The sequence below is a fragment of the Vanacampus margaritifer genome, chromosome 9 (assembly GCF_051991255.1).
Source record: "Vanacampus margaritifer isolate UIUO_Vmar chromosome 9, RoL_Vmar_1.0, whole genome shotgun sequence".
NCBI classification, from domain to species: Eukaryota; Metazoa; Chordata; class Actinopteri; order Syngnathiformes; family Syngnathidae; genus Vanacampus; species Vanacampus margaritifer.
This window is the reverse complement of record NC_135440.1, coordinates 7,033,418-7,050,337: the sequence shown is the minus strand read 5'-3', so window position 1 is coordinate 7,050,337 and position 16,920 is coordinate 7,033,418. Positions and strand designations below refer to the sequence as shown.

General features: G+C 39.6%; 1 protein-coding gene across 4 annotated transcripts in view; it reads left to right on the top strand.

The window, feature by feature from the left end:
* The first annotated feature begins 3,228 nt into the window (after positions 1–3,228).
* The window catches only part of plecb (plectin b), a 133,083-nt gene continuing 119,391 nt past the window's right edge, over positions 3,229–16,920 (top strand). For 3 of the 4 annotated variants that reach the window (XM_077575815.1, XM_077575820.1, XM_077575814.1), the window contains exons 1-2: positions 3,229–3,631; positions 4,763–4,993. In XM_077575815.1, coding sequence (XP_077431941.1) covers positions 4,804–4,993 — 190 coding nt within the window. In that variant the 5' untranslated portion in view covers positions 3,229–3,631; positions 4,763–4,803. The remainder of the gene's footprint in view (positions 3,632–4,762; positions 4,994–16,920) is intronic. The other variant, XM_077575819.1, reaches the window with a different exon arrangement.

The window sequence follows — 16,920 nt, the reverse complement described above, 5'->3', positions numbered from 1 at the left end:
CACATCTCCATTAAAAAATATATTTTCTTACATTTAGAATGGATCTAAGTGTGTTAGCTTCTTCAAGTAGATTTCAAAAGCTTGCTCTCAATTTTGGACTATTTGAAGATGTTGAAGACATGCTTCCACTAGAGGGCAGTGTTGGTCGCGTATCCATTTATGGCTTTTGCAGTCACTGTCTTCTGAAGTGAAGTGTTACAAGTCTATGTAGCCTGACATTTGATTTGGACAATGTTAGTACAGTGAAGAGTTAAAGCCACGGACGTCACTAGATTATGGAAAGAGTGTGTGTGTGGGGACGATTTGGTGTCAACCCCCCGGGTCAAACCCCCAGAGTTGCACAGGATGTGAGCAAACAGCGCGCAACTGACCAGGACAAGGTTTGACCGTCCGGGTCGGGATTGGAGGAAGACCCACTTCTACGAAGGCGTCTTCTGCAGCAAATCCTCTTTGTACTCTTACACTTTCTAGTAACTTGCATAGATCACGGATTGAGGCTGAGGACCCAAATGCAGGGAGGCAAGGCAGGAATGACTTCATTAAGTATTTAATTCTGAAAACGCAAAACAAGGCACTGATGAACAAAAAAATAAATTAAAGAAAGTCTCAGCTAACTCAAATCAAAATAACAAAACAGTTGTGCAAAACTCACTGAAATGAAACGTGGCAACAGACAGGCACTACACACCAGAGCAAACAAATGATCAAACTGAGCAGAAACAGGGAACTAAATACAAGCAAACTAACAAGAATCACTTAGATAAGACAATAGGGCTGGGTATCGATTCAGATTTGCTCAATCGATTCGACTTCGATTCACAATAGTTCCGTTCGATTTAATTTCCGATTCGATTCACAAGAGTTCGATCCAATATTAATTAATTATAGAACATCATTTATTCTTAAATATCAAGGTCACAATGAAAAACTCCACAAACATTAAATTCCAAATAAAATTTTACAGAGGCAGTAACTGATTAAAATATGTATTTATTTATGAAAATAACACGTGTTATAATCACTTTAAGTGTTAAACAAACATTGACATCATCATGGATGAGATGAAAAATGTTTTCATAGTTCTAATTCAATAATTGTAAATATAAATTAAAAAGATTCTAAGTTGTCATAAAGTGTGATAAATCAGGTTTTTCATAAATATAAGAAAATACTTTTAAATGTGAACATTACATTTCAAGAAAACAGTAAGATTGGCCTTTAAAATTCTATTTTCTTGTTAATTTATGTGAAAAAGAGATATGAAAATAATCGATTCATGGTTTAATGAATCTATATCACGCTCGAAAAGGAACATCGATTCTATATCGATTATTCGATTTTTTTTTAAAACCCAGCCCTAAAGACGCAAGTGGCTGAGGGAGCTGATAAACCTGTCACTCTTGTGTGTTTAAGGTTCTGTATTTGTGACTCATACTGTATTTAAATAGGCTTTTATTCTGTTAAACAGAACTGTGCATCGCCCTAGCAAGAGTTACTGAATGACACTTTTATGAGTATTGCATGTTAATGTCCTTTAGCTGAAACTCCTTTCATCCTTACTCTTCCATGCAAGCTCTTTTTAGATGTGTTTGGGGTTACTTAATGCATGCAGCCCTGCTCTCTCAGTCAAGGTTTCTCCGTCAAGTGTTTTCTTCGAGGGCATCTGAATCCAGCCCTGCTCTTTGTCAAGGTTTTTCTCTGTTGTTACTTTGTATTTTGTATAGCAAGATTCTATATTTCCCAACTTCCGTGTCTTGTCAGTGTTTGGGTCCTATAAGTCCGGACCTCACATGAAAATGTATCTGACTGGATGGAGACAGGAGACCAGCCCTGGGTGTACCAGCAGTCTCTAGCTCAGAGATAGCTGGGATAGATTCAATCTTACCCATGATCCTATTCAGAACCAGTGCTTCAGCAAATAGATGGATATAACATGTATGAACATTTTAGCACCAGTGGTATGTGCAAAGGATACCATCCAAGAGTTATTGTGCTTGTCTTAAGGTGAAATCACCATATAATTACTATAACCTGTGTAGATGAGCATCAAAAAATAGCACACTTGTTCATTCTTCATCAAGGCTCATCAATTCTGCATGCAAGACTGCTAAAGTATTTTATTTGTGGACTCTGGTTACCACAGCCATTATAATGTGACACCTGAACTTGAGACCCTGGAAGGGCCAGACCACCATTCAGGTTTCTGGTTCATGTATTGAGTTATGGCAAAGTTAATCGTGCCATATTTATCACTGACTAGATGATTGAGTTGAATGTGACAGTTTAGGTGACCTGGCGTGGCAAGACACTGATACAATTTAAAGGTCCTTGAACAAGATGTGTGCCTTAGTTTTGGCTGACAATTCTGCCCTTGTTATTAAAGAAAGTTTGATATTCAGCAAACTAGGTCAGAAAGTATAGTACTGAAGGAGTGCATTTTGTACACCTAAATGAAAGACTATTTGAAAATTATTTGACAGGCTAAGGCGGAAATTTAATGCTAACAATGTGGCGTTTAAAATGTTGCGAGAGTGACCATTATTCATTGATTCCTAAACCCATACAAACCCTTAAATATTGTTCATGTTATTGCACGTAAAACCAGGTCACTGGTAAATTTTTGGTCCATATCAAATATAAATATCAAATTATGCAGTCAAGCTTTTCAAAAATATATTTATACCCTGATGAATCTCTAATAAATGATTTCAGATAAAATGGAAAGTGTATTTTTGTGCAATTTGTAAGTTTTTGCAGGTGCAGATCCCCTCCGAGACCAGCAGCAGCAAGCAAGACCTGCGCAAATGTGGTTGGAAATAAGTTCACATTTATGGCATATGAAGAATTACCAGATGCCCACCATTGCCTTCATTTTCCTTGATTTAACACAGATTATTAGCTATATTAAAACAAACAAACAAACAAACAAACAAACAAATGAACAAAAATAATGACATCATTAAATATTTCAAATTTTATGTTGCTTAGTTTTTCGCTGCATTGACCTTCCCCAGCTGAACAATGGATCACTTTAAGCAAACTCACAAAACTTTACATTGAAAGAATAAAATATAAGTTGTTATTATTATTGTCAAATGTCAAAACTTTTGACACACCTGCACGTCACTTGAACTAATGATTAGGACAAATGGGTGACAGTTTACACCGTGACAGGTCAACTAATCGAACATCGAATCACACCACGCTGCCCGCACGCACGTACACAACCAGCCGATGGAGTTCAATGCACTCGATCGGCGTCTCAGTCCATGGCTTCCCGTGTCCCACGAGACTGCCTGCTTTCGTTTCACCTCCGCAGTGAAGAAAACGAGAAGGAGAATGTTACAGCTTTACGGTTCCGGTTACAACCAGAAACATGTACGAATACGATGCCTGCAATGTTTATTGGCGTCGTAGGACATTGTGTGATGAGGAAGGACGACAATGACCGGAGACACAGTATTGAAGGAGTGGCTGGATACTGGAACACATGCTGAATGTAACGCGCACTTTGAGAACATGCAGATTCTGCGACGAGTGTCGCACATCACCTGCTGATTATTATTGAAGAAAATGCATCCATGGATGTTTGGCAAACGCTGCTGAGCCAGCAATACAGCAAGGTAACAAGGTAAGACGACGCATGGTATGCCCGAACAGGAATAATGCAAGGTTAGAGTGTACTGTTACACTGTATTCGTGTGATTAGGACCCGGCAAGTGCACCATTGTAGTAGACGTACAATAATATCCCTTATCTCCCTTTACAATACTCTTATTTTTCAATTATGACCCCCGGTGGCACAGTGTTGTTCATTTCAAGAGTTATATGATACTGACAGCTGATTCAAACATTAATGGTAACATTATTTCACACAAAAGAATAACAGCTACATCACCAAATCACCAATGTATTTGTCAAGGTGTTTTGTTGTTGTTTTAATTCTTGTGAAACTGACATATTGTATCTCAGACTGTTACTAGGAGTAATCATGTTGGCTAGAGGTTGTATTTACTGTAATTAGCACATTTAATTCAGATCAGATTCACACATAAAACATACAAAAGCATACATTAACTAAGGGACAGATGCCAAACATTTAGTATCGTACAAACAGTACACAGCCATAATAAAAGACACATTTTTCTTGCATATGAAGGGGCCAGAATTCCACATCTATGCTGCTGACTACTTGGAATATACACTGCAATTTCTCCCTTAGCGCCATGGTGTTTTAATGTATGTATTTCTATTCTTCCCTACTGAAACATGAGTCAGGTAGAGCAGACTTTGCTCCTCCTGTGCCCTTATATCACAACAATCTCCTCTTTCAAAGTCATTATTACCCTTGTCATATCTGTCTAAGATCAACTGGGCCTGTTAAGTAACTTGTACAGGTGGTGGGATGTTGAAACAGTAATTGTACCATACAGGGCATCCTTGTTTTCAGGAGAATGCATACGGTAGTCTAAACAGTAAGACACAATTGCTTTTAATGAATGATAAATCAAATAAGACCTAATGAAATTTTTTTGCGTAAGGATTATTTGAAGATCATTTTCAGAATAATATTTCTTAAGTTCACTATACTGTTCCATGTGTAATTTAATGAAGAAACGGACAGATGTTATTTTCATGGCAATATCAGATTTCATTTTAGTCATGAAGTGTTACCTTCCTGGACCTGTTACAAATAACTTGACTTGTGTACTGTTTTGAACATTGACACGTTTGGTGTGTTTCCCATCTGTGCTTTATGCAGCAGTGTCAACTTGCCTCTTTGATCATTCCTGTGGGTCGGTGATGGCAACCTCAAAAGAAAAACGTAGGGATTGTATCCTGCAGGAGGAGAGCAACAGAGAAGGGAACAGTGTCCCCTCTCCTGGTGACACACTCCCCTGGAACTTGTCCAAAAATCAATGGGCCAAACGCTCCAAGTCAGCCTCAGGGGAGGTCCTGGATCCAGCAGAGAGGGCGGTAATCCGCATCGCAGGTAAACTAACTTTGAAAACTGCAGTGTCCGTAGACTCAATCAAGCAATTAATTACATGCCTTAAATGTTGCAGCTGATTATAGTATGCGATTGGTTTAAATATTTGAAATAAACTCAAAATGTAACTTGAATATCACATTTTACTAGAATAGAGCCTCTGTATGTGTAAGAAAAGTGTGTTGCATGTTTATTGCCGTGGGGTACTCAGTGGAATTTGAGTCTGGTCAAGGATCAATCATTTTAGTATTTTTGTTTTTGAAGAGTGGCATCTGTGGCGGTCTGTGAAAATATGTCTTAACGTTTAAACCGGTCTGCGCTGCAAAATATTTGGGTCACTGTTGCCCTAAAGAACTGCTCCGCTTACTGCATTTGCCTGTGTGTGATCTCTTATAAGGTCAGTCGAAAATACAAGTTTAGTGTTAAATTAATCTTTCATCCATGTAGTTCTGAAACATACTTGGTAATTTATTTAAATTTTTGCCGAATGGATGAACAAATGCTCTGCCTTCAAGGCCCACTCTGCTTTTATTTTTTTGCCACCCTAACTAACGTGCTGCTTTAAATGTTAAATCACAAAGGAATCATTAGCCTAAGTTGTGAGTTATGCTTCAAGTGATGCAAACAAAGTATTGTTCCAGACGGATAGTACAAGGTTAATCTTTTCCCAACAGACATGCGATCAAAATAGGAAACATAATTCAACACTAGGACTGTATCCAAGTTTGAGGCGTGGTCTTTTTTGCACTGCACAGACAAAACATCATGTCAAACCAACCATAGTGGTGCTGGAAACACATGACTTATTCATGTTAATGGATTGAAGGGATAATTGTATTTGGTAGAAGTGTGCAGGTGTTAGATACTGTACATTTACACCATTCATGGCAAGCTAGCATGTATAAACAATGCACCACAAAGATTGTGTATTTCAACTGTGCTACCTCCACCAGTGATAATGCCATTAATTCTCTATGGGCTCTCGTTTATATATGTGTGTGTGTGTGTGTGTGTGTGTGTGTGTGTGTGTGTGTACTTTTAAATGAGCTTGAGCTTTACAGTGGTCCCTCGCTGTATAGTGGTTCAGTGCATCACCAATTTTTGTTATTGTACTGTACAGTACAGTTACTCTATTACACGTCTCAGGTAAAGTAAGCATTGTTAGCTAAGAGTACTGTATATACTGTAGCCTACCACCACTAGTTGGAATAAATTGCAAGCCATATCCGGTGGGATAGACATAAGGACGATGGAAACAGCTGCTGATGCTCTTCCAACCTCTTTATTCAACAAACGGTAACAATATACACCACAATGGTTCATGCTAAAGCCAGAAAATAGCCGAAAATTGCCAACTGTATGTTTTCTTTAAGCCTGGGGGAGAATTATTATTTTTATTTTTATTTTTATTTTGAACCTTAAGTTGTAATGTATGATGACTCTATGATGATTCACTTCCGTGGATATTGTTCATCTGCCACCAGCTAAGTGGGACAAGCATGGTAAGCAGCAGCTTTTCTCCATCATATCAAGCTTCCTCTGTAGTAGTTATTGTTTGCCGTAATCCACCATAAGAAAAGTAAATATTCATCAGGGCAATTGAAAATAGAGACGATAAGCAAGAAGTGGCACAGTAGAAACTTTTCTATCGTCTTCATGATACATTGTATCATCTAATAGCCCACCATATCACATTCTTGCTTGTTACAATTTACAGACTAGTTATCATTGGGGATGTAACGATAACGTCAATATCGTCATATTGCGATATTAAAATTGCCACAATATCATTGTTGTCATGTCACAATATTAAAAGGAGCACGTATTACAAGGTAAGGTTGTATTCCATTTATGCAGTTCTCGCACCCTCTGGTGGGTAGGTTATTAGTGCAGTTTAATTTAAATTAGGGATGTTTTGGCCACTGTGGGTGTTATCGATCTTATAAATACGTCTTACTAGCAAATATTTTTCAACATTAAAAAAAAAAACATTACTCTTGGCCTGATTCAGCAAAACGCAACATTGTGAACTACATAGACCTTGATACTTTGCGCCGCTGAGCACATGACAATGACAGGGTCAAGCCTATTTTGCCATCACTGCTGTTATGTACAAAAACACAATATTATGTCCTCCCCCTTTACAGTATCGTGAGTTTTTATACAGTATTGTGAGCTTTTTTTATGTCGCCAACCTCCCCACAATATCGTGATAATTATCGTATTGTGAGGTTCATATTGTGATATTTATTGTATTGTGATGTTTGGATATCGTAATCATATGTAGCTAATTCACTATGCATTACTATTTTTGTCATTTTCCATTAGTAAAAAATATTTTAATAGTTATATTTAGAAACCAAGGACATTTTAAATGTTAGTTTTACCATACAGAATGAATAGTTAAATATGTCAGGTCAAAAAAGACTGCCTTTATTTTATATTTTTTGAAAAGAAAAGTAGGCTACTTATGTTAAGTGAAGTTTTAGAGGAACTGCAACCCCCCACAGAGGCTGGATTTATAGTCAGCTAAGAAGAAGTTGTTTTCGTGTTAAAAAAAAAAGTTCTATGGTCAATGATGTGATGTTTTAGGAGACATTTGATATTGTTTTGTAGTGGTAAACTAAACATCCAATTTAAGTTTCAACTTACAATGTTTAAACTGTGTTTTTCTACTCAACCGTAAGTGTTTAGTATGATGAGTACATTTAAGACGGAAGGGAAGAATTGTTATGTATTTGCTTTAAATGACCAACATTTTATTGTTCCATTATAGTGTAATGGGCACTACTTTATGTTGCTGTTGGATACCACACTGTATTGCCCTAGCGGCGTGATATTGTATTGTACTGCGGCACCTGCTAATAAAGAAAGTGCAGAAATTTCAGTAAGTGATAAACATAACACTTGTGCTCTGATTTAAACCCTGAACTGCAAAGTAGACATACTTACCAGTAACCACTCATTCACTGTGTTGCCCAGGAATATTCAAAGTATAAATACTTACAGGTATGCATACTGTACATGGTTAAATATTTTATTGTAAACCTAAATAACGGTTTGTTTTGTTGTTATCGAGACATTTAAAGTGTATAATTTTTAAATCTGTGTGAAATAATCTGTGTGAAATCACCTACTATATCCACTATTGGTTGGTTTGGTTCTTTATTGAACATATAAACACAAAGAAAACACATTACAAGTCTAAAATATTAATTGAAGTAAATAAGAAAACAAGAATAGGAAGAAAAAAAAGAGTTTATATGTTCAAAAGGGGTAAGAGGAAGTTAAAAACGTATCTAGTCCTACCCCTTATTCTATCACCACTCTTGCCTCAGGCACAATAATGAGACAATGAAGGATGTTTGTTAAGATTGACATTTTAGCATAAAGCAGTCTGTTTCTCTTTTATTTTATTTTATTTTTTTTACTAAAGATCTGAATCAGGAATAAAAGGATCCTTGTGAATAAAGTTACATTGCTCAGAGAGAAAAATGTCTCCTCTCACTCTCATGGAATCAAATTTCTGTATCCATGTTTTTTATTCATCAATACAGGCATCCCATTCTTCCATCACCTTCAAATGAAGAAGAGAATATTGAGTTTGGTAATTTCCAGAACAGATAAAGCTTTGTTTTGAAGCTACTGTGATCTAGACAGCATTAAACTATTTGACCAATAGGTGGCACTTGATGACAAAGGGGATTTTTGGCTGAAAGCGTTCCTCCTAAAGACCACCACATCCTCTGGAAAATGTGTCTCATTTTCCGCACTCACTTCAAATAGCATTGACCACATAGAGTAGCCATTGTACTGCTGGTGTTACAGTACACTAAAACAATATGATTTATGCTCTGTGACGTAGCCAAGTGGACAGAATGGCTTTATTTCATCTGTTCTTTACAACCGTGACATTTCCACTTCCCTCTTTATTTCAGACATCAGTTTCTGAGACAGTATCAGAAAAATTGGCAGTAAAGATGACATCTGCCGTAGGGTGTGGACACATAAAAGTGCAACACATAAAATGATAGTGAAAAAAAACATATACCTTTTTTTTTTTTAAACATTGATCTATAATCATGGGGAATTATACAAAAGAATGGCTTGTTCCTTTTTTATACACGTCTTGTGTCAATTGGGTTGTTTGACAAGAGATGGGCATAGTAGTAGTATAATATATTTATGTAATATTCTGACAACAATCAGCCTCACAGTTCTGAGGTTGGCAGCTCAACCTTCCTGTGTGTCGCGTGTTCTCCCATGCCTGCATGCGTTTTCTCACGGTACTCCGGTTTCCGCCACCATTCCAAAAAAGCCAGGTTGCTGTTGGGTAATTGAATAGTCTAAATTGCCCCTCTACGTGAATGCGAATTGTTGGTTTGTCTGTACAGTACAGGCCCTGCATTTTACTGGCACAGTTTAGGGTTTACAGCCACGCCTCACCTAAAGTCAGCTGGGTCAGGATTCAGCTCACCTTTGACACTGGTGGGGATAAGTGATACAGAAAATTGGATGTTTGGATTTTTTTCTACAATATTTTGGCAATGTTTTAATAATAATAATAATAAATAACATCATGCAGGCGGCAGGTTATCATCCAGTGGTGTTGATGTATGACTTCCGCTACAGACCGGCTAGCGCTGCCTGCTGATCAGGATGCCTCATGTGCGCCTGTCTGAAGCTATTATTAACTATTTTACTGCCAAAAACGTTAAATGACGTTTAGTAAAAACCTACGGAGGAGCGCCAAAGACGTTAAAAGACGTTCACCAATTTTTTTTTGTTTTTTTTTGGAAACGGGTGGAGGAAAGCCTTGGCCAGCTGTGCTGAAAGTATCAAGCAGATCTAGTTAGTATAATGCCTATTTTTGGCCCCTAGATGGCAGCGATGACTCTCTTTGGACAAGATTGGGTAGGCGTCAGTAGAAGACGTGAGGCGGAGCTAGAGTGTTGAGGGGACAATGGCTGAGGAAGCCATAATGGCGACCGGTTGCAAGCAGCTCACGCTTGAGCATTTTTTTCAAGGACGAAAAGCATCGACCAATGCTAAAGAGCACATTGATGACGACGATGACGAGCTGGTGACTCCGAGGTTGATGCCGAAGTTGGAAGCGTTGACACGGCGGCTATGATCACGTCATAAAGCCTCACCGGCTAGCGATGCTAACCCCGGAAAACGTGGAGCACAGCCGAGCACGCTCAGGCGGACGTTCAATCGGACGACGAAGAGTGCCCCGAGTCCAATGCATATTCATCGAGTGGGTACAGTCTGATCACGGAGAAGACACTGGTTCTGGACTACGATGCCACCATGAATGGAGCGGATAAGAGGGATCAACCACCCGGTAAAGGAACTGAAGGACATGAGGAAGCCAGACGTAACACCACCGTAACGTCACCGTATCATGATCCTTAGAGTAGACTTGATGGCAACATGGCCAAGCACACACTGCTGTATATACTTGCTATTCCCCGGAAAAAAAAGCCAGCAAAAAAGTGTAGCGTCTGCAATTGCAGTGAAACTAATCTGTTGTGCAAATCCTGCTGCGTCTCCTTGTACGCAGGGGAGTGTTACAAAAAGAAAAACTGTATTTGAAACATCCACACAATTGTAAATAGTACCACGGTTGCACACATTTGTAAATAGTTTGCCAAATTGTTTTGTCAAATTGTTACACTGTTGAATGTAAATAAACATATTTTGCTATCAAAAAACACAGTTTCATTGTTGGTGGTAGAGTTTTACAGAAGTAAAGCACTGTTTAGGTGTTTGTGGCATCATTCATGGAAAAAAAAGGTCTCAAATTCACTAGAGTGCATGAAATAATATCGTTTCACAAAAAGCTTGTTTTCTCCGTTTTTTGTTTCAAAACAGAGCATTTCGGTGAAACTAACCATTTTCTATTGTTGATTACTGAAAATCGGAATAAGGTAGAAACAAACTTTTTTTTTCCTGATGAAAGATGAGAGTCCAAGCTTTCATTTGGTAGTATGTGTGTTTCCATAGTCCAAACACAAAATTTTCTGTGGACCTTGAAAGATCAGTCAAAATGCTTAAATCGGCTGGCACTGACGGCATCCCTTTTCTGAAAACGTCTGGCAGTCAAAGAGTTAAGCACAAGCTCTGTGTTAAAAACACAAAAAAAGTATTGTTGGGTTACACTTTACAGTAGACCTGGATATTATATGACACCGTCTTTGAATGACCCTCACAAGGTTGTTATAAAGTCAAACTAAAACATTTGATGCCTTAACATGGAAGTAGTGTTTTTATTATGACATCATAGGAAAAGTGCAGGGATTTTTCGTATGTTCGTGTATGTGTACTCGTGTGGACCCCTACCCGAGCACGAGCAAGAGTGGTCTGTCTGAAGCAATAACTTCTGTCCTTATGTTAGCAACATTTTATTTCCTGCATGGTGAAAAGAAGGGAGGGATTTGGAAGTTGGCAACTTTGCAAACAACTGATGGAAAGCCAGCCCATCCTATCTTTAGATGTTGGGGTTGTGATACATCTAACTTTAGAAGTATTATAAAGCCCTGCACTTATATTAATTCAAAGTCTTTGGACTCTTATACAGTACCTATTTGTATTTGATTCATGGGCGGTTGTTTTTAATGTCCTAAAAGGCATAGTGTGTCATAGAGCTATCAGATAGTGAGCTAATAATTCATTCATAAAAAAAAAAACACTATTGATTTTAATAATATGTAAAGAAAAAAAAGTCCTCACCTGACAAGAGGCTGACATGTTTCGTTGCCATCTTCCTACTACGGATACCGAAAGGACAACTTCGCGAAGGTAGTTAGCCCTGCTTACAGCTAGTGTCCGACCCAATGGATCGACCTCTGCTTACCTTCAACAGCTGGGGCCTGCAGGTGGTCGTCGCTGAGTCCCGTGCTTGTCACCCTCAGCTTTGGTCTGGCAGCTAGAGCAAAGCAGAGGGCGACAAGTGGCGGGAGCCTGAATAACCCCTAGTTAGCTGCTTGATCCAGCCTATGGCTTAACTAACTATCATTCTTTTGTTAGCTCAGGAATGGCGAGTTCCGGTCCTCGAGGGCCGAAGTCCTGCAGGTTTTGGATATTTCCCTTCTTCAAAACAGCTGATTCATGATCAGCTCATCAGCAAGCTCCACATAAGCCTGATAACGATCCTGTTAATTGGAATTAGCTGTAGTTTGAGTAGGGAAACCTCTAAAATCTGCAGGACTCCGACCCTCAAGGACTGCAGTTTGCCATGCCTGTGTTAGCTGCTCCTTCGAACTCCAGCTCGCTCGGTTGCTGTTGCTCGCTGTGATGCTCCTTTACTCACGCCAAATAATCATATTGGTAGTAGGCTTGCGAAGTTTGGTCTCTCTGAGACACCGTAGTTTGTGTGCTTCAAAATGCATCAGTTTAGGCTGTATTCTATTATTTGGCGCCAAATAGCGGGCAACTGTCACACACTGTACTTTTAAAATGATATTTTTGTTGAATTTTTACAGCACCATACATACCGTGGTGTTTTAATCTTGCAAACCAGAAATACAATATTTCTTTAAAAAAACAATTAATGCTAAAACAAATTAATACTAAATTAAAATGAACCAAAAAAAAAAAAAAAGGAAAACAAAGACAAACTAGCAAACTCGTTCTGAAAACTAAAACTAAAAAAGGCAAACAAACAAATGACAATTCCCAAACTATTACACCCCTGGCTGGATTTGAAATGTCAATTTTTAACTAAAAAAAGTTGTCCAAAAGTATTTGCTAAGAAAGTGGAAGAAGAAATGATAGAAGAAAATGTAGTCATGGCAACTGTGGCTGTGTTTAATATATATATAAAAAAAAAAGAGTTATCGAATAATTATTTTTTGTTATGTACAAAAATTTTAGGCGGCCACATCGACTTGTTTTGTTAAACAACTCGGCTCAGTACGATCACAACTTGCTAGCTCGCACAGCTAGCTAACGTCAAATTTAGCCTGACAAAAGCCCTAGACTTAGCACCACTAAACCGCAAACTTCTGAAATAAAAGTTACCAACTTGAGAATTATTCACGGTACATGAGTGGTAAATGACTATCCCCTGTCAGGCCACCACCCTTGCATTTTTCTAGTACCGTTTCCATCTACTATTGTCTGACGCACTGGTGCAAGTGTCCCAAGTTGGAGCACCTAGTGCAGGGCAAGTTCGATCCTAGAGATCCGCAGTCCTGCATGTTTTTGATGTCTCTCTCCTCGAACACAGCTGAGAGTCTCCTACAGAACGTAATTATACGATACGATACGATATACTTGTATTTTCCCCGTCGGGCCGTGGGGAACTTTTTCCTGGACTCCGTCCAGCTGCAGTTTACAGTAAAGAGAAAACAACACAATAGAAAGAGATAAAATTAAAATTAAATAAATAAGAAGTGCAGCAATAAGTAGAAGACTTCCCAGAAGTCTTCACAGGAGTATACATGTGTAGAGAAGTACATTGCACACACCCATATACACACACACACACACATATACACACTTCTATATATATATATATATATATATATATATATATATATATATATATATATATATATATATATATATATATATATATATATATATACACACACACATGAGTATGTACACAACATTGCACCATATATATATATATCTTATTGCACTGAGTTAATGTCGGTTGTTAAGCAGTTTGATGGATGTCGGCAGGAATGAGTTTTTGTAGCGGTTCAGCCTGGTTCTGGGGGCCCTGAATCTTCTGCCGGAAGGCAGTAGCTGGAACTCATGATGCAGAATGTGAGTCGGGTCATTAACAATTTTCTGTGCCAGTCCGGTGACGGACCGCTCATAAAGCATCTGTAGGGAAGGATGATTCCTGACCCCCATGATCTTCATGGCAGTCTGCACCAGACCGGCAATCTGTGACCTTGACTGCACAGTCAGGTTGCCGTACCAGGCCGCAATGCCGTATCTGATGATACTTTCCAATGCAGCCCGGTAGAACAACAGCATGATCCTCTGTTCCACTCCATAGACCCTAAGTCTGCGTAGGAAATAGAGACGCTGTTGGAGTTTGGAGCAGAGACTTCCAACATGTACCCTCCAGCTGAGTGTGTTGTCAATGTGGACCCCCAGATACCTGTATGAACCCACCTGGCTGATGTGGTTGTTTTTAATGATGACTGGCCTGTGGTCACCAACAGTTTTTGGATCAAATATCACCTCCTCACTTCCCCCCCATTGAACACAAGATGATTCTGGTCACACCACTGGACAAATTTCTCTATTTCTGAGAAATAGTCCAGTGGGCTACCGCCGGCCTGCAGCAAGCTGACGATAGCTGTGTCATCAGAGAACTTAATGATAAAGTTCTCTGGGTGTGATGTTACACAATCATTTGTGTACAACGTGAAGAGGACCGGGGAGCTGACGCAGCCCTGTGGGGCGCCTGTGCTTATCAATCTGGGTTCCGAGAGGGAGCTGTTGACTCTGACTTGCTGTGTGCGCTGTGTCAGGAAGGAGTGATACCACCTCGAGATGTACGGGTTCAAATTCATCTCCTTCAGTTTACCCAAAAGCAGGTGTGGCTGCATTGTGTTGAACGCTGAGCTAAAGTCAATGAACAACACACGTGCATAAGCTTTAGGGCCGTCTAGGTGTTTGCTGACCAGATGTGTGATGCTGTTGATAGCATCGTCAGTGCCGCGACCCCGCTTGTAGGCAAACTGAAGGGAGTCTAAGTGTGCATCCACCTCCCCCCTGAGCCGAGTCACCATCAGCCTCTCGAAACACTTCATGACCATGGAAGTTAGAGCCACAGGCCTGAAGTCATTATTGACCACAGGACATTGTTTTTTAGGAACCGGGGTGATTACTGATTTTTTCCAGAGACTGGGATGTGATATGATCTGATGATTTGAAACACCTGGGTTGGAGGCAGGAGCCACCGAAAACATGCAGGACTGCGGCTCTAGGACCAAACTTGCTTATTCCTGGCCTTGTGTGTGCAATTTTCGAACGTCTAATTTGAGCAACACACTGAGCGTATTTCTGAATGTGCCTCATAGATATGTCTGTATGTGTGATGTATTGCTGGTTTATCATGTGTCTTCCGCCACAACTTGCCAACACGATTAGGGAAGTCGCAAGTCCAAGCTCTATTGGTCTTGGTTTCCCTGAAACGTGTGACTTCTACTCCGGAACAACTTATGTACTGTAACACGTATGTATGTATGTAGTTAAAGGACGACACAGCCGCTGCAGCTCTTCAGCTGCTTTATTTCTCCAAAGTGACAGGAAGCATATTCACTCAAGAGCTGCTATCAGCCACAACTCAGCTAGTTCAGTAAAACCCAGTTACTCCACACACTGACTTACTCACTTGTGCCAACATTCAAGCTTATATGCCCATCCTGTCCTTTCATGTGAAATGTTCCTTTGTCTGTCATCATCAAAGACACCACAGACACATTCACAACAAAGCAAATAAAGAGCACTTTTTCAACTATTTACAAGGAGCAAAGCATGCTAGGAAGATCGCTGCCTAACCACCATTACATTATGATGTTTCTTTTTACATTTTATATTTTTGAGTGGTGCGACTTATAGTCCGGAGCGACTTATAGTTAGCCTGGAAACCGGACTCATCACTGTACCAGCGACTGAGTCTGGACAGAGTTACCATCAAGCACATTTCTGTGGCGGGGCAAACCAAACCAAACAGACAGGGAAAAGAAAACAATACGCGAAGAGAGGAAGTTGCTATGTATTTTGAGCTAGTGTAGTTACTGTAGTTAGCGAAAAAATATAGCCGACATCTTGTAATTGCGTTCTTACCGATGAAATGTGCATGTAGCGCTTTTCCCAGTCTTATATGTGGCATTTTCGCCATAGACACACAAAATAACATAAAAATGTTGCGGAGAAATCAATGTACAGTAAAACCTCGGAGTTCGAACGTCTCAGAACTTGTACAAATCATACTTCGACCCAAAAAATCAAAGTAAAAAATTCCTTAGAGTTGGACATACAGTAATTCTCGGAGTCCAAACACCCAAGCAAAGGCAAACGTACCCTGAACGGGTAGCCAAGTTAAGCCAAGAGATGCCGAATGCACACGTCACCGTAGTCGAGACAAGGCACTGCTCATTTCTTCGGCATGAGCCCAAAGAAAGACAACAGTGCCAGCGACAGCAAAAAAAAAAAAAAAAAGGGAAAGTGCTATGAACCACAGTGGATTTAAGGAAGGAGATAATCGCGGCGTTTTAACAACCGCAGGGGTCGACATTAACGGTGGCCGCGTTGGAGTTAACTAATAGTGGTCCAGCACTGAAAACTGAGGCCAACGTATTGTAACGTCTCTCCAGAATATTACCAGCAAACATTGGTTGGTGATCTCACCTTTAGTTGAGACACACAAATGGATACTTTGGGTTGGAGCTGGCACCGAACAAAAGAAAATAATAGTGAGCCGAAGAAAGCAACGCGAGAACCAACTCTAACGTCATTTCTCCCTCTCTCTCCCAGAGTCCCCTGATGCATTTATAAACACTCGGAAACAAGAATGCCAAACAGAACATGCACAAATAGGAACATAAGTCAACAAAACCTCGTCTTAACTGGATGCATTCTGGGAACCACAGATATGCAAAATAGGTCGATATGACACATCCGTAACCGTACAGTGCAGTGCACTCCATGTTCGTGGACGACTGGGCGTCAAGAAACACAAAATCAACGATGTATCATTGTTCTGTATTGATATCAAACGTTTTGGTGTTGAGTCTGTTGACAAAAAAGTAAGTGAAGTGAAAATCGTTTGGGATATGAGCAAGTTATGATTTCTTTCAACTAATACATTCACAACTCTCCTCAAAATTTGCATTGCGGAAAGCAGTTGAAACACATGTGCTTTTGAACCATAAGCTTGTGTTCACTGTGGCCGT